Here is a 26,771-nt window from a genome sequence, read left to right on the forward strand (position 1 = left end):
ATGGTTTACAAAACTGACTGCAGAATTATGTTATTACTTGTAACTACTTGAAAATAAAATGTGAACTATTAGGGTTTCTTAAAAAATATTAAAAGTTTTTTTTTTTCCTAAAATTAAAAATTTAATCTTGATTGCAGCAGAAAAGAAAAGAAAATACGTTTCAGTGTGATCCAATGTGGGTGCCCTTTTTTATTGCCTATTTAACCCCCCCTTAACCCACTTACACCCCATGAATCACTCTGATACCCCGACCCCCTTACAAACCTCCTCTACCATCCTTCCTTCCCTCTCTTTTTCCTTTTCTCTCTCCTCCTCATCCGTCTCCTCCTCCTTCTCTTAGAGGCTGTAGGCACAGGCTTTCCTCTTCCAGTCCACTGCTATCAAACAATGTCTGCATTCATGAGCCCAAGGCAATGCACACACACCCACAGATCTACAGACATGCTCACACCCACACAAACACATTTTAAGGGCTTCCCCAGAGTGAAGAACCTAAGCATATATTTCTTATGCTCTCCCACTAGAAACAGATAATCTGTTGACAGCCAGTCACCCATGTTCAGGTTTTCAGGTGTATCAGACACCCAGGCAGAGTGCCCTGCAGCCACGCTTGTGAGTCATTGGTTACTGGATGGACTTGGAGCTGATTCTGAGCAGCAGATGGCCGTTGGATAGATAAGTGTAGACTGATGAGTGGCGTCAGTTTTACATGATGAGACAAAAGATTTTGCTCAGCTTCAAAGGCGGAAATGTATGTGGCTTAAGACTTAAACACCAGTAAATTATTCAAGCAAGTATATCTCTACTACACATTCAAGACCATTATCATAAATCTTGTGGGATATTTAATAGATTCTAAAGTGTTGCATTTGGATGGATGTAGAGCGAAAGCGACAGGGTTTAATTAGAACAAATTTGAGATGATCCGTAACGTGAGCTGCAGTTTGCAGGCTTTTAATGGATATGGGGCAGGTTTAGTCAGTTTGGCTCTTAGAAAATGCAACATGTGCTCTCTTCATTTCTTTTATGTGTTTCTGCTGTGGAAAAGACAACAGACGCCTGCATGCAACAGAAGAAGCACATACCCTATTATCCCCCCCACCCCTACCCCCACCCTGTTTAATTAGGGTTCCCATTTCAGCCCCCTGAGTGTAGCTTCATACTAAGTGGGACAGTTAGAGGACATTTTCTCACTGCATCACTCACCATGCTGCCTATTCCTATGGTTTGCCTGTATATGCATGTACTGAAATAATAGCCAAATTATTACAATAATGCTTTCATGCTGCTAAGAGGGCAAAGTTTAATTAATATTTTTTTTTTCTGTGTGTATAACCTGTGTGTGTGTGTGTGTGTGTTGCTTAATGTACAGTATTTTCTATCAGGTGCTGCAAGAATGAAAACAAGAACTCTTCCTTTGCAAAACTGAAAAAACATGCAAATAATTTAATGGGAAAGGAAACACATATGTTTTGTTCTCACTCATGCTAGGAGTGCCAACCTAGAAGCCTTTGCAGTAATCCACTCTCGTTCAGTCATTGCTTTAATTATTTTATTTTATTAACGGATGCATCATTATTATATGACTTTATGAGAGTCACTCTGGTGCCAAATAGTAAATACTACTATGAGATCTTGATCTTTTGTCTGTTCAATCTACTTTAGAGTCTTTTTCATATTTTTTAACAACTCTGTGGTCAAGTGATATATCAGGATGGAAACTGAATCAGATTCTTCATAAACACACACTCTAAATATATAAAAATATTTAACTGTAAGAAATATACTGCAAACTTATTTACTTTAAAATAAGTTTACTTGCTTACTTTAAAACTTAACTCTAAGTATAGTTTTTGCTGCCACCACAGTGTAGCTACAACAGGACACGTGTGATAGACACATCAAATGCTAACATGCAAACAGAGCTTGGTTGTGGCTGATCATCCATTAGTGGTATTCTACAAACAAGCTGGCATTGCTGCACAGGAAAGATCACATCACACATTCTTGTCCTGTTAGCCAGGTTGTTTTAGGACAGGGGGTCTTCCAGCTTTGGATTAAACTAAGCTACAGTGCGTGTGTGTGTGTATGTGTTAACACATTCTCATTTGGGTCCACACTATAAAAACCTCCAGGATTAATCTCAGAGGTCTTTTATTACTTAAGTTAACAACAGGGAGTGGTACACACTCCTATTAAGCTGTCTAGTGACAGGATTCCCAAACACTTTTACATCCCAGAGACTTCAAGTTTTGATTTACAATGTTATATATTTATTTTGTGAATGGCAGAATAACCCCCTACCTTTTAAATAAACCCACATCAAATAAAGTAAATAAAACAAGAACCATTTAAATTCAACTAACAGTGCAGTCCTTTTCAAATCATTATTTTCTGTCCAAGTTACATTTTTTTAATAGATGTATGTTTCTACTTTGAAAACATACAGTACACACTTCTTTAAAAGTGTGTTTTAAAACTGCAAGAATATAGGTCATGTGACAGAGAATGGCAGTAAATAATTATCTAAGTAAGTAAATGGAGTAGTGCTGCTGCCTATTTCAAATAATAAAAACAAAAAGAAAGAAAATAAAAGGGAACTGTTGACCTTTTGTATCTCTGTCTGGCTAAAACACCACACAATCATAGCAGCTTGTTAGTCACATACACTTCTAATCATGTTAGCTGTAATTGCACCATAAAAGTCATAATAAAATCAGGTTACCACTCACAACACACACAGCCAGCATTGTGCAGGCTTATGTATAGTTTAGGTAGATTTAAAAATGAACATGTGCATTTGTGTATATATAGACATTTTGCAAGCATAGCGGATGCATTTATGTCCAGTGTTAGTACAGCCTTCTAGCCTTGTCATAGGAAGTGTTCTACCAGTATGGTGTGCTGCACTTATCTGAATGATTCAAAACCCTAGGAGAGCCCTCAGCAGCTTGTCTCTGGAAGAGGCCTCTCAATGTTTAATGCAATGCAATGGGCACAAGCAGGTTGGAGGAAGGCCTTTCTAACAGAGAGCACAGACAAAAGCGCCGGAGGCGGATTAACCTGGCAAACATTTTCATCTTGACAATCTCTTAATACCATTGGAATCACTGTTTAATCATTGATACAGCACTGTATTTCTTCTTTAGCTCACCCCAGCCATAATTATGGTTGATGATAAGGCTGCTGATGTTGAATCAACAATGACTTGCTTATTTGCTCATAGACATGGATTTGTCTGAGGCTATACGTCCCTTTGTCCAGCAGCTTAAGACGTGTTAGCACAAATCTTCATTTATTTTCACAGCATGTAAAGGGGGTTAACAAGGGGGTGTTTGAGAAGCAAGTATTTTACTCCCAGTGCTGCAAGCACCAGTTCAATAAAGTATTTATTGGCTGAATATTTGCATAGCAGAGAACACTTTATCAAAATTAAAATCTCAGCACACTGCTGCAAACTGATTGATGATGTTGTTTGTACAGTAGATCTAATCCAGTGCAAGTCTAATCCTTTGTGAGCTCTGATATCAACCAAAGTTACAACATTACTTTGGAATTAACACAGAACCATTTTGGTATTTACAAATGAGATCATTACAGGCTGAGCCAAAACATAAAAGTCTGGCTCAGAAATGAAGCTGAACTTGTGGCCCAGATTCACATTTTACAGGCACTGGGACCTCTTTAGTAGATCTAACCCAGATATGAAAGAGTGTCACTTTGCTGCTCCAAGACATAACACAGTATCTTCCAAAGATGTTGGGCCAATGTCCCAAAAATATGTCAAAATCCATTTCTAGCAGTGAGTACCAATTGCCAAAAAAATCAAAAAAATATCTGAAAAGATAAAGTTTTGTCAAACTGAACCGTTTAAGGGTTAATATTTTATGCAACAGCAAAAGCAATTCTAATGATCTCAGGCTAAGTTTGTTCCTCATGAATCTGTGCCAGTAACTGCAGATCAGGGTCAGCTGTCATAAATAATGGGTCACCAGCTACATGGCAGATAAATCAATAGGATTTCAGGATCAAAATGCATTAATAAAATCAGATTATGTGATCAGTGCCTGATCAATGTAAAAAATATAAAGGTTTAAATAACCAGTGTTGGCAATGGTTGGCAGCTGATGCGTTTTAGAGCCTGTGGCCACAATAATAAACAATTTGTTTCAAGTCATTTATTTCTGTTCTTCACTCTGCTACAACACGATCAAGTGACTATAGGAAGATAACGGATGGAAGAACTTGAAAATCAGTCTGACAATATTAATTTAAAATGGGCTAAAATCAAACCTGATACTTGAAACATTAACACAGTACTCATAACATTCCTTTTTATTGTTTAAAAAATAAAAAAAACTAAAGCTAAAGACTTTGCAAAGTGCCTAGAAAATAAACCAAAGTGAATCTGGTCAGATTAAGGACATTTTGGTACACAATTTGCTCTGCCATCTCTCATGAGGTAGAGTATGATGTTCTATTTTTTTCCTAATCGGCCATACAAGAGAAAAATAAGCTCAGAAATGTTAGATTAGGTTGGCTTCCAGCCTTCGGTTGAAGCTAAAAATGTCCAGTGCCAGAAAATGTGCTTTTCTCAATATTTAGAGCGAAAAAGAGAAAAGAATAACCATTTATTTATTTTGTAGGCCATGTATTTTAAAAGTGATTCAAAATAACTGAAAAAATGAGCATCAACTTTTTTAAATGATTTATTCTGTTATTCCGTTCATGAGTTTCTGAAGTGCTTTTCAACATTCATTTAAAAAACAAAAACAAAATCTTCTTCACTATAGGTGCAGTATATGACATTATAATGAGGCTTTCCATAGAGATTGACTATACAGACATACAATTTCAGCCATTTGGACCATAATCACATACACAACCACAGCTTCTCCTTAATCCACACACACGCACACACACTTTCGGTAAGCCTTCTCAGTCAGCCATGTACATTTATCAAAGTCCCACATCCCCTTTGTTTGGTTTCAGCAGGTCATACGTGCCACACCGAACTCCAGACTGACAACAGCCGGCTCTTCTTTGGCGACGCCACTATTGTATGTCCCTTCCAGTTCTCCGTAGCTCTGCTTCCTGCTCCCGGTACCACTGCTGCCCTCCACCGTCCGCTCCGTGTCTGTGCTCTCCGTGGCCTCCTCGCCCACCTCATCTTCATCCTCGTGATGCTGCACTTCTTTGTGGTTGATGGGTGCACCCAAAATGAGGGAGTCGGGCCGTGGGGGTAGGGGGTTGGAGCGCTGATCTCTGGTTGGAGGAGGCGCAAGGGGATCAGAGGTTGCGACGGGGGTCACGCCAAGCTGTTGGAGCCTCTGAATGCATTATGTAAAGATAACACAGAAAAGTTTAATTCAATCAGTCTTTTTAAAACATTTTTTGATAAAAAAAAAAAAAACATTAACTACAAGCAAACTAAACCTTTGGAAATACCATACACAAGGATGAAACATCCTTCTTGAAACACTCCAAAGAATAAGAAAAATCTAAACAACAAACAATGACAAAAAATTCAACTCAAAATTTTGGTACCTCAAGAGATTTGAGCTCTTATGTAACATATACCAAGAAGTAAAACGTGTTTGTTCAGGCTTACAGTTATTCTTAGCAAAAGCAAGGTGATGCAACATTTGAAACAGTGAAAAGTTTGCTCTTCCAGCCTTGTTATAAAAATAATTACAGTTTCCACAGAGCCAAGTACTCTGAAAATTCAACTCTTTAGGTGCTGAATTTTTTTGAGAAAACGTTCAATTTTGATTGAAAGAATTCAAAATTCTGTAGCTTGGAAGGGGTTAGAGAAATGTTGAATATAACCTGAGTTTATGGTGGTCTTTCACATATTTAACAAGCAATGGCTGAGAAAGTACTTAATAGTGAAAAAGTGTTTTGATGTGTGCATTCTCTGTAATCTGCTCTGTATCACAGACTATGAATGGATCCTCATCATCTTTTAAACTCCATTTTCCTCATGAATTTTGAATTGAAATTCAATGCATTTGGAAATACGGTACACCCTCTAACTTAGCAACTAACAGAAATTCGGCCATGAGCTGCCCTTAGACTTTGCGGGCTAATGAATGGACTACTATGCATGAAAAGAAAGCAGCTTACAGTCTCCAGTGCATGCAGCGTGCTTTCTGTCTTGCGGCTGTTCTCTCTCAAAGTCAAAATGGTTTTGAGAATTGACTGCCGTGGGTGCATGGAACGGTCAAACTGGTGGTACATGTTCCTCCAGAACCTTGGAAGCACATGAGTACATGAAGATGAGGATAAAATTGATTTTTTAATTCAAACAGTTAATAATAATGCAGCAATAGCAGGCAGGTGAGGAAACCTGTACTGACTTGAAATGGTAGGGCATGCTGGACGGCTCCAGCACAGGATGGGCTTCAGAGAACGCAGGACTGTAGAACGGATTCAAGTAGTTCTGTTTTTCGCTCATTAGATATGCCCACAGCGAGTGAGTCCGCTCTCTCAACCTGGAATATCAGTTAAAAGACATCTAACATACATATTTACAGTCTGAATTTTAAAGTTTCCCTTACTTAATGCCACATTGATCTGTGAATCACATCTATTATTATATATTATACAATTATTATTAACATATATATTATTTTACAGAGTACAGTTTCAGTTTCAGTTGCACTTTCTGACACAGGATTTTCCCAATGTGTACAGTTCAGCACATTCATACTTATAGGAAGGACAAGTAAAGTCTGAAAATTGAGTTTTGTAAACAAAGAATAAAACAATAAACTGATAAACAATAAACACACACGTATTCATATTTGCTATTGTTATTTTTGGCTCATGTGCTGCAAACAACAGAGTAATTAACACAGCCAGATCAGATAATAGGACACATGGTGTGCTTGTTTACTTTCTATTCATCCTCACTGAACAGTGTCATTTTATTTTTTCTTTCACCAGGATGCAACACACAAAACACAACATTTATTTAAAGTATTAAAGCATCCACATTTCGGGATCTTTTTTACAAAGAGAGAGCATTTTAACCCACCCTTACTTCTAATTTAAAGATGGGATTTATTTTATGCTTTACAGTTGTCAGACTACGTTTGTTTGCAATTACAGCTGATTAAGGAGGTTTTTTTCTAGAAGCATTAGAGGCCTGTGTGTTACATGAAAGTTCTGTGGGTGGGCTGGACTTACTGCATCTCCTCTCTCTGCTTCTGATTGTTGCCGAGGAAGTTTCCATATTGGCAGGAGTGGACGTGTTCATGGATCTGTAGCAGGAACCACTCACTGAACTCAAAAGCCTGAGAAGAGCGTTTCATTAAATACACAATGCACTTTGCAAACAGGTATGTTTGTGTTGGCAATAAATGCAGTCTGTCAACACACCTGTGGAAACTGCTCAGTCAGTTGCCAGACACACTCCAGGAATTGAGTGAAGATAGGAGACACTTCCTTTGGATCCCCGTCCAATTGGTCACACCTTGCAAATGAATTAAGATATAACTTCATATGACATCAAATACATATAGGATACCCTAAAATGACAGCAATACAATAATGAATCCCTGCCTGATTCTCCGCAAACTTACCTGTCTGTAAACTTGTGACCAAAAGAGATCCAGTCTTTCTCTATCAGTACCTACAAGACAAATTAGTATAAAAAACAAGTTTAGCGCAACACACACACACACAGGCATCAAAAACTTCAAGCGTTTGTGGGCCACACCATGAAGCCTTTGATAGTGCGATAGTAGGGGTCCATGAGCAGCGTCCCCAGGGAGCAGACTTGAGCTGTTCTGTCCCATCCATCAGAACAATGAACCAACACACTGACTCCTTCCACCGTCACAGCCTGAGGGATAACAACGTGAGCAGACAGCAGAAGAAAAACTGAGAAACAGTTCGTGTATGCGATCGATGTGAAGACAGGAAGTGAGCCAATATATATTTCAAAATAATATAATTACCTTGCACAGAAAGATCGCTGCATCCACTATAGCCTTGATATGCCGCAACCAGCCGCTGCCTTCTAGTCCCACCAGGTAGTCGCTCATGGAAAGAGACCGAACCCCAACCACTGAGTGACAGAGTAATTATACATTCAGTTTCAGCTAAATATGCCCTTCTTAATCTATATTTTTTTGGTGTGGCAGCAGCACCTTCTAGTAATTTCTGCAGGCTAGCCCTCATAACATGGATGTTTTCAATCCCAACAAACTGGAAGCGGATGTTGGAGTAGTTGTCCTTATTTTCGTAGCCTTTACCTGCAGCTCGGTTTGCCAGTGCATTCAACTGCAGGAAACAACAACACAGACTTAAGAAAAAAAATAAATAAATAAACAAAAACAATACAAAACATCTTCTGGAATTCCCAGTGTTGTAAAATATTTGGCCGTAAATTTAGGCATGCATCAACCTTGTTTTTTATTCAGTAAAGATCTAAGCTAGGTTGTCACCAGCTCACCTTTGGCCTTGTATCCATGACATAAACAAACCGGCTGTTATTGGCCTTGCTGATGGCCTGCAGCATGCTCTCATCCTCAAGGCATCGTGCGCTGAACCCAGAAAGAGGTTGACTGCAGCGGCACACTGCTGCCTGCCACACAGTTCAAAGAGACACTTATTAGATAGATTATTCACAACATTGCAGTCATCACCTCTGTCCATTGGGATTACTATATTAACTACGTCTCCCATCAGTCTGTCAAAAAGCCAAACTGTCAATACACCTTGCCTTTTGTTCTGAATAACAAAACACATGGAGGACAATGTTTCAGCTATTCATCTATGAACACATTCAGAAGACATTCAGTTAAGACTTTCTTTAAAATCCAGTTTTTCAAGTTGAACACTTGACGCAGGAAAGTCCACACAGAATGCGAAACAAAAAACAGGCAGAGCTGCTTTCTGTATGCTTCTTTACAGGAAAATCAGAAATTAAACATGGTGTTTGTTCCAGATAAATGCTGAATGTTTCCTTTGTAGTGTAACACTTAGTTCAGCCAATTTTGCAACAGAAAGGTTCCACTGTAAACGATTCTGTCCAGATTTCTATCCTAATCTCATGGACCGGGATGAATAATTGCTAATCTTTTCTGTAACTTCTTCTAATGCAAAAGAATGTTTCAACTTAGATATAAATCTAAACAGAGTTGCAATAGGTTGGTTTATATTATATTCTTCCTTAAAACTCCTTTCTTTTTATCTTTTTTTATGATCTTTTCAAATGCCAAGAAGGTTAAAAAGCTCCATTACGCAATAATATTAAAAGTACCAGGTCAAGCTTATTAACATTTGAACATGAAAAGTCTCACATAGTAAATGTGTCTTTAGGTACCTTTTTCTCTTGATAGAAATATGTGAGGACAGGAAAGCGTCCTTTGCTTCTGAACTTGGAGCTTCCCACAATGATCGGCTTACTGGCTGTGATTGGAACGTAAAGGTCCCGTGGATATGTCTCACACACCTGGCAAAAACACACACAAAGTGTATGCATCACAGACACAAAAGAGGCTGGCAGACATCACCTGCTGGTTTAGTATCATTATCAGTGTGGTCAATATTCAAATCACACACTGGACTCCATTTTGCAAATAATATTTTTTTAGGTAATTATTTGTGTTTTATTAAAGTTGTGCAACACAACTAGGTCATTCTGGAAAGAAGCTCTGCTTGTCTGTCATAACAGTGCTAAAACTGATATTTTGCATAAAAAGTGAAGTTCTAGCGCCCTCTGCTGGACAAACCATGTATAATGTCTATAACGTTTTGTAATGGTCAACTGGTTTACTAAATAAGTCGTGCTTTTTTTGCACAATATTTACACAGAATGCAGCATAAGAACAATTATTTATTAGTTCAATTTAAGCCCAAATATAAACCTGAATGACATACCGTATGTATGGGCTTGGAGGCATTAAGTGAGCCTGTGATACTGACTGTTTCTAGCAAGTGATAACAAGTCCATGTTATCTTTGTGGGAGGTGGAGTTTATGACACATATAGATGGAAGCAAGGTTCAAAAACTGTCTGTCTTTACTGTGTTTATCTATCATGTATCTTAGGCTAAAAAGATTAAAAAGATTTATGATTTCATATTCAGCTTGTCCTACTTATGTTGATATAATTTTAAAAGATCATACAGAGACATTGTCGAATACGTCTCAGAATATTTAAGATACACTGAAATTGTCAGAAATGTGAAGCACTGTGGTGCATCAGATCAGGAACATATAAGAGTTTAGCATCTACCTTATAGTCTCTGTTGACATCAGTCATCTGCCACTGGTCACAGGGGACGCCCATCCTCTCAAACTCCGCCCCCAGGTCAATGAGCTGCCATCCTTCCTCTCTTTGCTGGTCGTTCTGTTTGGGGTTGTAGGAGAACGCATAGAGCTCCTCGAAGTTTACTGCAATAAGATGGAAAAAATGCCTCAAATATATGTAGTATATATAATTTTTCAGAAATGACAAGATATAGAAACAGCCAAACAGATACATGAGAGATGAACAATGGTACTAAGATGTCCATGAAGGGCAGATAAAAACACACAGCTTGACACAGACACAATGAAAGCCACCTGGTCGTAGAAGACACAGCAGTGAGCTGTAGATGTCGTGGCAGTCTCTCTCTCTTTGTACCACGAAATGAACCACCCTGAAGTTACGACAGTGAATGACCAGAGGACAGCCTACGGTGGTTAGACTTCGCTTCTCCACAGAGGCGATATGGTGGTGCAAAATCTGGAGAAAAAGGAGAGAGAAGCGGATTATTTTCAGAGGAGGCTGGTAATAATTTACTGTGTAAAGGAATTTTTGTATATTGATGGCATATAAACATAACAAGACACCCCGCTTCTTGGTAACTGTGCCTCCCACGTCAAAGTAATAGTAGTACCCAAGACGCATGACCCAATCTGGTGACTCCACAAACTCCTAAGAGCGTTATCCTTTCAAGAACCATAAAATTTTTTTATCCTGACAGTACTGCAGTGCCAAGTACAACAGGTCACAGATCTTCTCCAAAAGATACACAAAAGGAAACATTCATGTTTATTCTGGATTTGTTCAACTGTTTCAACATCTTAATATCATAAAGTTTAGAGGATAAGAAGTTCAAATATAGCGCATTATAATAATAATTAGTGAATGCAGATTGAGACCCCAAGCCATGGGAAATCATTAAAATGCACATTCATCTGAATTGGTAATTATAAGTAAAACACACTGACACAAATAGGAAATACACACACATACACACAATCTAAATGCTGATCTCACCAGCTGTTGAGACAGACAGTAACTTCACTGCTGTTTAATATTTTATGAGGCACCATAACATTCTGACTACACTCATCCAGAGTGATCATAAAATGACTTCACAACACACACAGGAACCAGCAGGCTTGGAGGGGCAAAAAATACACTCAAACATAAAAAACAAGGTAAAAATGAGTTTCCTTTACTCAGCAAAGAAGTAGGAAGGATGTTGAGGATGAGGTCAAGACCCAGAATGTGCTTCACACAGCATTTTGAACCACACAAACCTCTTTATCGTGCAAAGTAGAGCACTGGTTTAACAGCACTACATAATAGGATTAAAAAAGAGCAGCGATGCAGCATTCATTAAGAAAAACACTGTTTAACAAAGTATGTAAACTGGCAAACTAGATGATATGAATGAAAATTTTACCACAATTAATTTAGCATTGGAAACAAAACCAAGCATATCAAGGGTTCTTATTTCATTACGTGCACCTAATTTCTTCAAGAAAAATTCTCCATAATTTCCTGTCTCGGATGGCTGCTCTGTGCTGACGGCCCCCCTACTTTAAACTCTTGATTATCTTCCATGCTTCTCTTATATCCCAGCACTGCTGCTGCATTTACCATTGCGACATAAAAAGGCAGCAAAACATCAGTGAACTGTGTCACACTGCTGCTGCTAGACAGGACTGATCAAGTTGTCACAATGCTACAACTGTGATCCTCTTTCATGTCGAGGTTGAAAACATGCATACACTTCACAAGCACACACACAAACCTAACAGGATGCCCTGCAACTCTTTAATGGGGATTTCGAAACTCTACCCTACTTCCTCCAACCATACACAGGTTTGCATTTCTCTCTCTTTCCTAACACAACACTAACACACACAAGTGCACTTTCCCAGAATGCACACTTAGGCAAAAGCAGCATCACACCAGAGCTCCAGCTTCAGTACACAGGGCATTCATGTTCATCTGAAACATTCGTGGAAATCTTGACTTTTAGATATGTACGTCTGTCTTTTGCACATTTTCACCTGATACAGGTGGACATACAACACTGACAGAATAGTCACCACAAGATCTACTCACCCAGACCTCCTGTCCAGCAGAGGTTGAACTGTTAGAGCTGCTCTCCACAAAGATGAGATGTGTGGCTGTGAGGTACAATGTGCCATTGGTGGATTTGTTGCTGAAGCGATCCACCAGCTGCACCTGCTCCACCTGCAAAGATACAAGTGCATGCCAGCGATAACTAAACGATGAGCAGTAAGGCTGGCTTTTTTTTTTTTTTTTTTGGTGTCTGTAAACAGGACACGATAAAAAGAGAAGAGATAGGAATGACAGCTTATGCAAAATTACTGTAAACTATACTTTGCACCGCATCTAGCTGGCACATCACACAACACTGACCACCTGGCTTTTACAACCATTTGGCAGATCTTCTGTCACTGAAGTCACAAATGATTTCTGAACATGGGAGAAAAGGAATAATGATGGCCATGCCAGTAAAATCCCACAGCTTTTATACATAAACAGTCAGCTTCTTAATTTTACTGTTTTTAAGTTTTACCAGCCTATTCAAAAGCACACAGACAGTTATTGTTAGAGAAACATATGAGGAGAAAATCTACAAAAGTCACACATTTTCCATTAAAGTACTGTGGGATTCCTGGGTTCCTGCTGTTGCTACTAATTGTCTACATTCATGGGTCATCACATTAACGGTCCTTCTGTTGACTCAGACATCCTCTTCCTTCTTGTAGTTTTCCTGTTGTTCTCAGATATGATGCAACAACTAACCCTGTTTCTGTTTCCAAGCAACCTGAGATTCGCAGTTCTGTTATCAGCAGGCTTCTTACAACAAACAGGAAGTCAGAAGTGTGTGAGGTAAGGAGTGGGTTGATAAAAGAAGGAAACATGAGATGTGAGTCTCTTAGGAAAGTAAACTATTGATGCAAACCACTTTTCTTTAAAATAGCTGGACAGTCCCATATGTATATGTGCCCCAGTAGGGGACACATATATTTGTGGGGTTGCAATACTGTCCTATACTGTCTCGGGAAACTATGAGGACCGGTTATAATGGGGACACACCCTGTCTGCAGGTGATCACACCCACCTAAACCTTGCAAAGTACACAAAGAACTGTGTGTACTCTGTGGTCGGGTACGATTGTTTTTAAAATCTCAAAAATTGTGTCACACTATTGTTTAACTAGTTATTTCAACATCTTTGGTCTCAGAAGTAAACATATTAGAAAAGATTCATTAGTCTCATATCCTACGTATCCACCTAAATCAGAATTAGTGCAGTCCATATATATTTGGATGTTGACACGTTATTTACTGTGCTGGATTTGTACACTGATATAATGTATTTAAAGATAAAATTGCAGCCCAACCTTTATATTAAACCTGTAAAATTCCACTTCCATATTGTGAAATTCGATTTTATAAGTTAAAAAGAAATATGCACAATTAAGCTTGAAACTGAGGTTCACAACCAGAAGACAGCACCAGCCATCTGTCGTCTTTTGAAGCAGGACAAGCCTGTCGGGCCTGCACTGCAGCACCAATCTGTCTTTGCCTTTCTGAATGAGTTTACGTTTAATCAGGTCTTCTGTAAGTGATTTGGAAGTCAAGCAGTGAACAAAAATGCCACTCTTTGGCACAGATTTGAATAACGGACCATGTGATAAAACTGCTAGTCTACAAAAAAAAAAAAAACAAACAAACAAACAAACAAACAAAAACAAAACAAAACACTGCAGATTAACAATAGTCACTTGTGACACAGTTAGCTCTGTGTCGGACAGGCCCATCAATGTCTGGTTTTAAAGTAGCTTGGTGTCTCTTGGTAGCGTTCGCTCACACAAGTCATTTACTGACTTGACAGAGTGACACAAACTAAATCAATAACAGGGCGTAGTCAATACATCGACATTGAGCCTTAGTGTAAAAAGGCCAGTCGAGGGCAGTGAAGGGAAAAACAAAACAAAACAAACAGTTCATTGATGCTCATCACGTCTGAGACTTGGAGCTTCTGGCGACACCTGCTAGCCACCATGCTACTAGATATATCAACAAGCAAGCACTGTGACAGATGGAAAAACGCAGCGACATTCAAGCACTGCGAAAATACTTTTGAAAAAAAAGAAAAAAAGAGAGACATGGCCGAGTTGGTGACTGTATCCAATCCATTTTATTAGCAAGAAAATGTTAGCTACCTTAGGCGTTCGGATATGTTCCATTTCTCCGAGTCTAAGCAGCTGTCAGTGCCTTCGAGGTTTCAAACGACACCTTCTTGTAGCATTGATAATATGATTTCTTCAAATGCAGCGAATTCCTCCTATACTTTTTCGGTGGCAGACGATATGTGTTTATTGTCAATTATTTCACTCCTCCATCCGTGTAAAAGTTGCTGCAATTACACGAATAATGTAGAATGTATATTGTCAAAACAAAAGCTAGGAAGCTATTAAAATAAACACAGCACCTATTTAAATTCAAATTGTGCTTTAAAAAGTATTTGAAAATTCAATACTCTACTTGTATTAGATTTTGAAAACACATAAGGATTATTTACGTAGTCCACGAGCAAAATTGTCTCTTTTATTTTGACAGAAAGACCGGGACCAAATTTGTGGTCTTTTCCGTTGTTGTGTGGCTATTTACAATTCACCCAATGCGCCGTCAGTCACAGGTTAGCACTTCGCGCATGCGTGAGGCGTCCCGGGACCAACTGACCGGTTTCAAACCCCAAAGAATGATGGTAAACGTAGTTTAGAAAAGATTACCCGAAATGCAATAGCACTCGGAAAATACCAGGCGGGGAATAAGAAAACCCATGCGGGAAGTGACCCTGCGATATTTGATAGTGTTGAAAAGCTAAGAAAAGATTAATAGATTGGGAAACGGCGAAAGGCTGTAGTGGAAACGGTCCTTATTTATTTAGAAGACCGTAGACTTCTGTACAAGCATGGTTTGAACAAAGATACGTAAGCGGCTTTGGCCCTCACGCGGGCAGGAAGGCTAACTGGCATTTGACGCCGTGTTGCGTTAACTAACTCCATATAGCTTATACATACTAAATGCGTGCCTATTAGGAAAAAAATGTCGGGCTTTAACTTTGGATCGGGGACCCTTGGCTCCACCAACACGGGGGGAGGATTCACATTTGGGGCAGTTACCAGGTAATGATGAATTTCATATAGCCGACTTGGCTAACATTAGCCTAGCTTTACGTTATTAGGTAACAAAATGTGCGTGGCTTGATAATAGCTGACCTGTAAATTGATGTGTTTGAGACATACTTTAGTAAAGAACACTATTGTGTGATGAAAGTTCCCGTATGAAAGTGTTTGCCCCCACCTCATTGGAATAATTGTTTTTAAAATAGCATCCCTGAGGTGGTGTTGATCATCCGCACCTGGATAATTTAGTGTTATTACTAATTGTATATTATATTAAACAACCCAAACGTCTTTGGCAAATACGGGTTTTGTGAATGTGCAGACAATTTTTAAGCCAAAAGCTGTAATTGAATTCTATTCTGTTTAGTGCGCCTGCGGCCAGTACTGGTGGCTTTGGTTTTGGGACTCCTTTGGGAACAGTTGCTGCGACCCCTGCTTCCACCACTAGCACCACTCAATCTCTTGGTCTAGGAGGTAGCCTCTTTGGTCAGAAACCTGCTGGAGGGTTCTCTTTAACTACACCTGCCTCAAGTAATGACACAACATATGTGCAGCAAGATTACATGCAAGCATTGAAATAAATGTCTGTAGCGTTAATGCCTGTGATCATGGTTATTCACCATGTGCTAACCAAAAACTGATATTATTCTCTTTCAGGTGCTACTGCACCCACTACAGGTCTTACATTGGGTATGTTTGCATTTCTGGCACAACTTTTAAGTAAGATTCATTAATCCCAAGATTTTAACCTAAATTAACCTCATATAATTGCTCTCAGGTGCCCCAGCTGCTGCAAGTACCACAACTGGCTTCAGTTTAGCCTTCAACAAGCCCACTGCCTCAGCAACCCCCTTCTCCCTCACCGCTACTACCACCTCCTCAAATGCGGGAGCAGGTTTAACATTTGGCTCTGTCCTGACGTCCATGGCTCCACAGCAGCCTGCAGCCACAGGCTTCACCCTTGGCCTTGGTGGTGCAGCAACCTCCTCTGTGGTCTCAACTGTACCATCATTGGGCACAGGTCTTTTCTCAAGCACTGGGTCTACAGGTAAGATATAGCCATGGGGATGTTTGCATGCTCAAAGCTGTTTTAATGTAGTTTACATTTACCACAATATCTATGATTTTAGGTTTAGGTCAGACCACTCTCGGAGGAGGAGGCGGGCTAATCTTGGGCTCTCTATTGGCTACCTCAACGGCTGTATCAGCTGCTCCTGCCCCAAGTATTGGCTTGGGAGGAGTCGACTTTAGCACATCGTCAGAGAATAAAAGTGACACGTCCTCTGGTGCCAACGCACAGTATGTCCTTGATAATCTATATGTGCATGTATCTTTATAAACGGGTTGATACAATTTTTGCTTTCTAGCACGTAAATGTTAACCTTATTAGCAGTGATCTTTCTTTGTTGTTGTAGTCATCAAAGAACAAAACTATCTTTGTTTTTCTTCCTTTCAGGGACAGTAAAGCCTTAAAAGATGAGAATCTTCCCCCAGTCATTTGCCAGGATGTTGAAATTTTCCAGTAAGTATTGTTGTATGTCTGCTTATTTGTTAACACTTGGCTGAATGTTGCTTTAGTGTCAGCTCATTGGTTCCATTATTATTATTTTTTTTTTTTTTTTGTAGGAAATTTGTAAAGGAGCAGAAGCAGGTTCAGGAGGACATCAGCAGGATGTCATCAAAGGCCATTTCTAAAGTCCAAGATGATATCAAGAGCCTCAAGCAGCTTCTCTCTGTCAGTGCCAGTGGTCTTCAGCGCCAGGCCCTAGCCATTGACAAACTAAAGTTGGAGACGGCACAGGTAAAAACGGGTTCCAGAGTTGTCATGAGTATAATTATTATTATTTTAAATATCCAGACCAAACTATTTAAAAGAGGACAGAGGAAAAGGAGTAACGGTGCTGTTCAAACTCTCATCCTCATCATGTGCTTAACAGAAGCATGACTATATGAGACTCTTTATTGGGCTTACTATGCATCTTTGAGTTGAAACATTTCTTTCATATATCCCTCAACAACTGACAACGCTGACTAGTAGACCTTCAGATGTGAAACAGCTGGCTTCTCTCTGTCTTCTGTTCTCAAGGAGCTGAAAAATGCAGACATAGCATTGCGTACACAAAAAACGCCACCTGGACTTCAGCATGAAAACACGGCTCCGTCAGAGTAAGTGAGACGGTGAACAACAATGTCTTAAGAAAATCCCAGGAAGATGAAGTTGTTGTATATGTTGCATTTGAGTGTCATATTTTTAGCAATTAATAGCTTTTTTTCTGTCATGTTAAGACAGGATGAGGTAAACCACTCTCAATTGCTTGTGTTCTCTAAATATCTTTTATTACTTTATAGGTGTGGATATTAAAATAGGCATTTTTTTTTATTTACTTATTTATATTTTTATGTTTAGTTATTTCCGCAGCCTAGTGGAGCAATTTGAGGTGCAGCTTCAACAGTATCGGCAGCAAATAGAAGAGCTGGAAAACCACCTAACTACGCAGAGCAGTGGCTCCCACATCACCCCTCAAGGTAAGAAAATTATTAACTTTTTATACAGTTCTGGTTGATTAGTATATTGTAATTAAAAATAAAGTTAATGAGTTTGTTATGTGAGACTTCACAAAAGGCAAACTGCTGATCTGTAAAAACAAAACTACAATCAAAATCTAGAAAATGTGTAATGTTTAACTTTTTTTTATTGTCCATTAATACATTTAAAGTTTGAAATAATCATATTATCGTTTTGTTTTTTTCAGATCTGACTTTGGCAATGCAGAAGTTGTACCAAACATTTGTTGCTCAAGCTGCCCAGCTTCAGTCTGTCCATGAGAATGTCAAGGTTCGTGTTTTTCTTTAATTTCTAAGAAAATCAACGGCTATGGCCGACAGTTTTTTTTTTTTTTTTTTTTTTTTTTTAATGTGTGTGTTTTTATGTTTTCATGTGGCATCTTGTCTTTCTGTCCATATCTCATACAACAGATTTTGAAGCACCAGTACCTTTCCTACCGCCGAGCCTTCCTGGAAGACTCCACTGATGTCTTCGAGTCCAAACGAGCGTCTAACAGGAAATGGCAGAGTGCGCCACGAGTCACAACTGGGCCTGCCCCGTTTTCCAGTGTGCCCAATGCTGCAGCTGTTGCCATGGCAGCCACGTTGACCCAGCAACAGCAGCCAACTCCAGGTCTGACTGCCTACAAGTTCTAGAAAGTTCTCCTCTTCACATTGTTTATGATAATAAATGATGAAGAGGAGAAACAAAAGTAAACATAAGTTTGGAAAAGACAGGTTGAGTGTGCTTTCTTTTAAATTATGTAGCAAAATGTTGAAAAGGCAGCAAACGTAATTTTTGAAAATAATTAGACAAAAAAAAAAGAGCTTAGCTGGTGCTAAGCTATCTTTGCTTTCTGTCTTAAGGAGAGAAAGGGAGATTCGAGAGATTCTGATGTGTAATTCAGACAGGAAACCTTTGTGTTGCCTTACCATTTTATCACTGAATCTTAAGGGTTCCAGGATAAGAGGCATATATCTTATGCACCCCATAATATCAGAGTAAATACTTTAATACATGCTGAAGTGCACAATAAACACCAGACTGGCAGTATTGATAGTATTTGTAGTAGTATTGGTAGCCAGTACCTAAAACAAGTTCCTTCTTTTGATTTCTCCTTTTCTCACTGTGTCCTCCTTTGATTTGTAGTACTTGTGCGACTCAAACTACTGGGGAAAAAAATGAAGTGCTAATGAATGTCAAGCTATCTCGTTTTAATTTTTCGGATTGTAATTGGAACTTATAAATCTTATTAGTTAGGGTTCTGTTTTATTCAAACAATCCGTAGAGCTAGCCTACTCTGTTATGCTGTTATTTAAAACAGAGTTGGGATCATTAGGTTTCTGCTGTGATTTAGATCTAAATAGCAAATATATTATCTGAGAATTCCTGATGAGGTGTAAATGTAGAGCTTTGTACAATTGGGTTTGGGTGTGCTGTGGGTATTTAAGACATAAACTTGTTAGATTGTATGCTCCTACGTTCTTTTATCCAGTCAGGTAGCAGAGCTTTTTATCAGATGCCAAATGGTATCAGCTTAGTTAAGACTCTTAAACATGTTTTTACAACAGAATTTATATAAAGACAGTGTTGCTGATGTTGATTGAAGCTGCAGCTGTACTTACCAGGATCTAACTAATATATTCTTCCATCTACTTTCAAGATGTGGGAAATAAAACCAACCTGCTCATTAATTACCAAATGTCACTTATAACTACAACATGTTCTATTCATTTTTTTCTTTCAGTAGTTTAAAAAAAAAAAAAAAAATGATGGGACGTTTGACCAAATAGAATTATGCGTATTGTCTGAGATGACAAGGCAAATAGTTTTATTTTGTAGGTTTTCAGAGATACATTCAAACAGTTAAACTGGCCTTTTACACTAAAGTTCAATGTCTGAATGCTTGAGGATTCATAGGTTGTTTTATGGAAGAGATAAAATAACTGTCCATAAAGTTTAGTATCACATCTCTGAGGTGTTAAAAATTCAGCCATTTTTGTAGGCTTAGGTTTGTAGGCCTTTTAAATCGGCATATCAGGGCGCCAACATGTGATGAACAAACTAAGCTACTACCATTAAGTATATTAGCACGTTTTCTGCTTTTTATTTTTCCCGTATAGTTTAATAAATTTAAAAAAAACTTGAAACAAAACATGTAAATAAACATTTTAAAGGCAACATTATAACTAGGTTTAGCTGTAAAGACAGAAAAGTTGAGGAACTTGAACATAAACGTAAGCTTAAGTCTCTCAACTTTCCAATTTCTGCTGCTTTTTTTCACATTAGACTGTTATTTCTTGTTAGAATGAACGTGGCTTGTTTTTGAGTGTAAATATTTTAAAATTCTTCCACCTTTTACTGCACAGCCAGACATGTGGAGGCTTTTTTGAGTAATTGCTTTACCAGTCTATGTGCCAGGGAGGGATGAGGCTATTTCACCAGTTCATTGCTTCACCACAATTTACAGAAATAAAAAGTACGTCACAAACGAGCCCTGTTACCATGGCAGGTACGATCCATATTTGTGAGAAATGTGCAAACCACCTTGGTGCCTGTTACAGATTTTTTTTATGTTGCTTTCCATCTTTTTTTCTTTTCTATAAAGCCAAATCAGTTTCTAATTATTTAATTGTGTTCTGGATGCCATTTCTGGCCCCAGAGATGGCTACGCGTGACGTGATTACTTCTCTCTCTCTCTCTCTCTCTCTCTCTCTCTCTTTTTGTTTTTTTTTTTTCTCAGCAAGTAAATTAAGCAAATTTTCCATCTCTTTTGCCAACATAGTGACAGTGTAAAAAGTGACTCAATTCTTCGCTAGACTAAGCCTAATCACAAGTTGTATTTATTTACCTATTTATTTCTATATTATTTTCATGTGCTTGACTTAGTCCAGACTTGGAATTGCGTGATGGAGAGTAGCCAGGATCACAGCAGATTCGACACCTAATGTGCAGCCGGCCCCCCATTCCCTCTGGCAGACTGTGGTTTTACTTGTCCTTGTGCTGGTTGGTTACTGGCCTGGCACTGTTTGAACTTGTACCTCTTTGGACAGAAGGTAAAGGCTGCCAAAAGACTCAGGACTACAAATATAAACTATTTGATTGCCTGAACCTTTAATGAAATTTTAATGTAGGAATTCGTCTTTCATTGACCATACTTGATGCTGTTTGCCATGTTAAATATGAATTGCTGGCCTAAATAAAGCAGTGTGCTTGGTATTTGTATGATTTTTGTGTACAAAAAGCTGAAGTTCTTTGGAAGGATCATTTAGATTGCTGATTGTTGAAAGTGGCTGAACCTTTTTAAGTGAATGTTAAAAAAATGTTTTGGGCTGGTTGGGTTGCAATGAGGCCATTTCAGTGTTGCTTCATGAAAGCTGTTTTTACCTAAGGGCTAACATTGGCATTACAGGGCTGGTTCATTTCATTTTCACTGAAGAAAGTTAAGGGAGTGTTCACAGGTTCTTTTTTTTTGTTTGTTTTTTTTTATTATCCCCCATGGTGATGGTACTTTGTATGGACCATTTCCAAGGTGGTTGATCTGAAATGATTCCGAGTTTTGCTGCTCACACTGGATTATGGCTATCATTATGACACATCAGTGCCAAATGAAAGAGAGGGTCAGTGATTAGTAAGGTTTTATTTCCCACCATTTCATAATATAAGGATACAGGATTGATGTAGATAGTGGTATTTGGTTAATTCTCTGAGCCAATAAATCAACAATGCATTCATTATCGAAGGCACTTTGTGTGAAGAAAGAGGGAAAATGCTGGTTTGAAGATCTCATTCCTTTGTTAAAAAACACTAAAACACTTGTCAGTATTTTATACTTCAGCCAGGTGTCTGAAGGATTTCCAGGTTGTCTAGAGTTTAGACTTTAGTGAAGATTTTCTTACACTTCAGATTGTCTTCCACATGTTTTCAGTTACACTGGCTACAATAATGACACTGAAAGTTCGTGATGTTTAATGGGCCATCAAAGGTCTTTGAACTCGATATTAAGCCACCTTTATTACTCTTGTTAATTAGCTTCCATCTGTTAGTAGTATGTATGCAAATGCTGGTTTTTGATAATACAAAATTAATCCCATATACTTTTTTTTTTAAACTGGCACATTAACACCTCTACAATTTATCTTAATTTATGCTTAATTTATGTTTCTACAAACGCCATCAAGTTTCTGAATTTTTTTTAGGACACCAAAATGACAAAGTGAAAACTTTCAGTAAGGTGTTTCAAGTGTTTGGCAGCTGTAGATTTTTTTTTAATGTTCCTTTTCGTTCAGATTTTTTTTTTCTTATTATTTCTTTTTAACAATTTATTTAATTGTTTTTTGAGTTTTTTTTTGTTTGTTTTTCTTTTTGCCCTCTATCAAAGTGGTTTTCCTGTTTGTGATTTTTCAGGAGGTACTATGTTTTGAGAGCATAAAAAGGGTTTACATTTACATGACACTTAAATAATTGCAAGATGCTAACTGCTCACCTTAAGTCAGGCTTAATCCAACAAAAATTGTAGCCTGTAATCATCAGATTTATAGTCAAGAGGCCATTCTTGTGGAAAATCGTGATCACATTTCACTTCTTTAGGCCACTGTTCCACACAGTGATTTTACTTTCTTTTTGAGCAGTTGACACTGAAAGGCATCCATAATGCCAATTTCAACTTTCTTATCCACATTTTTGAGTGTTTCTACTTGTAACAGTGTGTTTTAAACATATAACAAATGCCTGTTAAAACAATATATTTAATATATAATATGGTGTGCCTTTTAAGCTATATATGAAATGTTTGGTGCATTTTTTTCTTTCCTTTTTTGAGCATATGCTAGTTCATTCACTCTCAAATCTTAAAAAAATTGGAAACTTGTCAAATGCAGTAGCAGTTAGTAATTAACATCCGATTTTGTTCTTACCTGTTTGTGTTTTATGTAAGTGGAAATGCATATAAATTGACAATAAATCAGTTTTTAAACAAAGAAACGTTTGTCCTGGTTTCTTTTTGATTGAAGTTGTTTTAACAGTGCGGATTAATTGAATCCATCCCAAAATTTGATTGCATCACAAAAAGTATTGCATAGATGGGAAAAGACAAGTTTCTGAGTGAAAGAACTAGCAGGATTTTTTTTTTTTCTTTTTATAACTTTTGAAAATAATATCCCTCCTATTGATTTTTATTGTTTTGTAAACCCGTTAGTTTATGCACAGCATGAGTGAAATCAGTGCATTTTGTTACTTGAACTTTGTAAACTAAAGCACCATATTGTAAAAAATAATTAATACATCCTGCATTCTTACTCGGCTATTTGTGTGCAAATTTGAAGTATAAATTAAAGAGCAACATTTTTAGATTTTTTTTTTTTTTTTTTTGTTTTTGTAAGCATTATGCAAGCATCATAGCCATGCAAATTACAACATTTAGTACTTTTTCTGTTTTTGTAAACTTCAGCTAACTCATGCAGAGTAGTAAAACAGTAAAGTGCATGCTCTCTTTGTGCCTTAGGGACCCAGGCACCCTTGGGGGCAGGGTTTGGAAACCCCTTTGCCTCTGCAGTGGGCACTAGTTTGGGCTCTTCTACCCTTGGAGGTACTACCTCTGTTTTTTGTAAATGGGTATTCCTTTTCATTTTGCTTTCCCTTGCATAAGCTGTCTTTTTGTGTAAGGTTTTCTTTTTAGTTTCCTTTCATAAGTTCATGTGTGTGAGAGAAAAAGGTGCAGTCACTGCAGTGTTGTGTTTTTTTTTTGACCTCTTCTTCCTTATTCAAGTAGGTAGGGAAGTGCGTTCACACCACAAGAAAACTGGGCAAACTCTTGCTGCAGGTCACTGCTTTCGTCTTGGCCTGTCACAAGTTGGATATTTTTTTTTTAATCTAAGAGGACAAATTTGACCAGATTTCACCACTTTGTGATGCTAAAATAATATGTTGCTAAACACCTTTGCTCATCAAATGGAAAATCTAGTAGACATTGTAGGAACAGGTGGTCTGAACGCACAATGTTGCGTGTTCCCTTGGTGGTGTTTGGTAAAACCTTTGCTATCCTTTGGCCTTCGCTTTGCTATGTAGGAATCTGCAGGTCCTCGTTCTAGTTTTCAGTGAAAAGTTGAGCAGTGCGTAGCTCTGAATTAGATTGTCATTTGTTTTGCATTTGTTTGCTTGTGGCTGGCTGTGTATACTCCTAAGGCACTGCTCCTTGTGTCTAGTCCTAGTGTCAGATGTGTGTTTAGCCCACTCTGACTTTCATGTCACTTTCTCCCACAGGTTTTGGTGGTGGGCCAGGATTTGGTGGGGTGGGGACTGGGGGGTCTTCTTTTGGCTTCTCCTCCACCAGTAAGCCCACAGGAGGCAGTCTGAGTGCAGGTACATGCAAGCTGTGTATACCACCTTCACACTTAGTCCTGAAATTGAAAGAAAGAAACAAAACCGTTAGCTTTATGTACAAAAGAACAGTCTGATTTGTGAAGAATCCCTACTAAATTAAAATGAGTGAACAAGTGTGTATGCACTATAAAGACAGCGCTGATGCAAGCAGTAGGATGAGTTGCTATGAGCTTCATGATAAGCTCACACCCATTGTGCAGTCGTGTAGTATTTGCATACATACTAGTATGTATAAAGATCATTGTACTGATACGATTACTTTCAATATTTTGTTTTGTATGACTGTCCATGTGTCTTGTCCTCCTTTTCCAGGCTTTGGCAGCAGCAGCACCTCAGGCTTTAATTTCAGCAACCCAGGCATCAACCCGTCCGCCGGCCTGACCTTTGGTGTGTCTACCCAACCAACTCCAGGCTTTGCCACAGCAACACCTCTTCTACAATTAAAGAAGCCCCCCGCTGGTAATAAAAGGGGGAAGAGATAGAGACAAGAGAAACCCGAACTCTTGTGACAGAGCAGCTGACTATTTTGGGGCTTGTAGCAAAATAGTCCTAGCCTCCCAAAAGCATAAAACAGAACAGAACAGAGGAAAAGTGGATTTAAAGTAAAGCATCAGGAATGTGATTGGACCTTTCTCCAAATAAGCAGTCCAGTAACAGACGATCCTATCTAAAATCACACTGAAGTGTTTGGTTAGCATGAGGAAAAAGAAAATCCTTTTGATCATCCATTGGTCCATAAACGTGATTCCTACTCTGACATTTTCTACTTTATTTCTTAACAAACAATAAAATAAATTACTTTGATTACTTAATTGCCTGGAAGTGGAAATACCCTTAAACTTTAAGTGTGGGCAGTTTTGTTCTTAATAAGCTGGCACAAAGTCACACAGCACCATGGAACTTTTTTTTTTTTTGGTCATTTTGAGCCTGATTGAGCTTATTTTCTGTTCACTGTGGTGTAACAGTGCTTTTTGGATACCAGGCAAGAAGAGATCTGGGTCAGTTACAAGTTTTTTAGTTGTTGAGGAATTGGTTTAGCCTGAACATTATGTAAGATGTTTTTTATTTTGTTTGTTTGTTTTTTTTTGCACCTTGAGATGGATTGGTTGATCTCCTAGTGTTAACACAAACTCTGTCAATTCAAACGCTTCTCAAATTATGACTTGGCCCAATTCTCTTCTGGAGAGAGGAAAGGTAAAGGGAAAGAGGTTTATGGGATCCTAGCTGGTTGGGGACAGCACTGTCCCTGTGTAAAAATATTGTAGCGTGTTATCTGATCCTATATAGTTTTTTAGGTGTCCAGCAGTGTCCAGGGTGGGATTTTAGGGAGATACAGTTTTATTTTTGTATCAGACAAATTACATTTTGGGAAGGGTATGAGTGAATTACCAGATTGGAATATTACATGATCAAGTCCACATAACCTTTTGTTTTGTTTTGTTTTTTTAAACAATCTATCCTTATTGTTTAATTATTTCTTTTAGCCACAGTTTCTTTTTCCCTGTGTGCTACTGTACAAAAAGAACTTGGGATAGGAAAAACTGTTCTTTGTATTCCATGCTCCCAGTAGATGGTTTGTTAGTTAAATTTGAAAGAATTTCTCAAGTATTTTTTGCTTATTCAGTTTATACATGTGCTAGAACAAATTTGCACTAGCCAGCGTATGCGACCTGTAAATGATTGTGTGAATGTGCACTTATGCCTGTCGCACAAGTATGAATTTGTCTTTCTTGTATCATGCTTCATTTGAATGTTGGGAGTGGTTGATTTTTCTTTTTTTTTTTTTTTTTTTTGTCCATGTCACTTTGGTTACCAAATACTGCTAGTTGTACTATTGTTTTCTAATTACAGTCTGTGGAAACCTGTATTTTCAAGATGCTGTTTAATAATAAAATCTTCTGCCAGTTTATGGCAGCACTTCAATAAATTTGTAAATACAATGTTTTTTTTTTATATGTTTACAACAAGGTTTTGCAAATGCTCTTCCTTTTGACAGTAAAGACACATTCATGGTTGTACTGGTATGTAACTAGTATGAGGTTGAACTGTAGTGTTTAATTTTCAAAAGTAGATAAAGTTTCAATGTGGCAATTTATAGATTGTATGGGGGAAACAAGACTTTTCCCTCTCAGTATGAAACAAAGGTTGTGACATGTAGCTAAAATTGTCTTATATATTATTTTTATGGTCAATGAGTTCTTTCATTCTTTAAAAATTTCTATTCTAAAAATGAACTCCTAAATTTAGGAGTATGAATGAGCTTAGTCTCCAGTGCGTAGTTTTTTATTTTTTTATTTTATTTTATTTTTTATGCGGTATTAAACGTTTAAAGTAATCTCACTCTTTCAGGGCCATAGTGTTAAAGTAAAATGGCAAACGCTAGAG

At 38.1% G+C, this 26,771-nt stretch overlaps 2 protein-coding genes across 5 annotated transcripts; one reads left to right on the forward strand and one right to left on the reverse strand.

Moving 5' to 3' along the window:
* Positions 1-4,174: 4,174 nt before the first annotated feature.
* Positions 4,175-14,697, reverse strand: mtmr6 (myotubularin related protein 6). Its single transcript, XM_041967829.1, has 15 exons — positions 14,495-14,697; positions 12,358-12,489; positions 10,578-10,740; positions 10,249-10,406; positions 9,335-9,463; positions 8,462-8,593; positions 8,157-8,289; positions 7,965-8,074; positions 7,724-7,849; positions 7,587-7,636; positions 7,384-7,477; positions 7,192-7,298; positions 6,360-6,494; positions 6,127-6,253; positions 4,175-5,330 (listed from the first exon to the last, which is right to left on the reverse strand). Exons 1-15 carry the CDS (start codon positions 14,516-14,518, stop codon positions 4,989-4,991), a joined length of 1,962 nt encoding a protein of 653 aa, XP_041823763.1. The 5' UTR covers positions 14,519-14,697; the 3' UTR covers positions 4,175-4,988.
* A 356-nt stretch (positions 14,698-15,053) lies between these two features.
* On the forward strand, positions 15,054-26,309 carry nup58 (nucleoporin 58). Of its 4 annotated transcripts, none has more exons than XM_041967832.1 (14): positions 15,054-15,460; positions 15,828-15,934; positions 16,118-16,150; positions 16,239-16,508; positions 16,591-16,759; positions 16,917-16,982; positions 17,087-17,261; positions 17,547-17,626; positions 17,868-17,986; positions 18,214-18,296; positions 18,437-18,638; positions 23,509-23,592; positions 24,267-24,365; positions 24,699-26,309. In XM_041967832.1, the coding sequence occupies exons 1-14, from the start codon at positions 15,381-15,383 to the stop codon at positions 24,866-24,868; spliced, it is 1,737 nt and encodes a 578-aa protein (XP_041823766.1). In that variant the 5' UTR covers positions 15,054-15,380; the 3' UTR covers positions 24,869-26,309. The 4 variants fall into 4 exon arrangements, with proteins under 4 accessions (XP_041823766.1, XP_041823765.1, XP_041823767.1 ...); XM_041967831.1 differs by having other exon boundaries at positions 15,056-15,460; positions 15,828-15,991; XM_041967833.1 differs by lacking the exon at positions 23,509-23,592 and having other exon boundaries at positions 15,057-15,460; positions 15,828-15,991.
* The last annotated feature ends 462 nt before the right edge of the window (positions 26,310-26,771 follow it).

This window comes from Melanotaenia boesemani, chromosome 18 (genome assembly GCF_017639745.1).
Source record: "Melanotaenia boesemani isolate fMelBoe1 chromosome 18, fMelBoe1.pri, whole genome shotgun sequence".
In the NCBI taxonomy this organism is placed as follows: domain Eukaryota; kingdom Metazoa; phylum Chordata; class Actinopteri; order Atheriniformes; family Melanotaeniidae; genus Melanotaenia; species Melanotaenia boesemani.

Excerpts from the sequence above, each read along its gene's own strand:
- mtmr6 (XM_041967829.1), bottom strand. The coding sequence starts at position 14,518 with ATGGAACATATCCGAACGCCTAAG. Across the intron at positions 7,637-7,723 it reads GCACTATCAAAGGCTTCATG|GTACTGATAGAGAAAGACTG; the intron begins GTGTGGCCCACA and ends TTTGTCTTGTAG. Across the intron at positions 7,299-7,383 it reads TGACTGAGCAGTTTCCACAG|GCTTTTGAGTTCAGTGAGTG; the intron begins GTGTGTTGACAG and ends CGCTCTTCTCAG.
- nup58 (XM_041967831.1), top strand. The coding sequence starts at position 15,381 with ATGTCGGGCTTTAACTTTGGATCGGGGACCCTTGGCTCCACCAACACG. Across the intron at positions 17,627-17,867 it reads GAAAACACGGCTCCGTCAGA|TTATTTCCGCAGCCTAGTGG; the intron begins GTAAGTGAGACG and ends TTTTATGTTTAG. Across the intron at positions 23,593-24,266 it reads GGGCTCTTCTACCCTTGGAG|GTTTTGGTGGTGGGCCAGGA; the intron begins GTACTACCTCTG and ends TTTCTCCCACAG.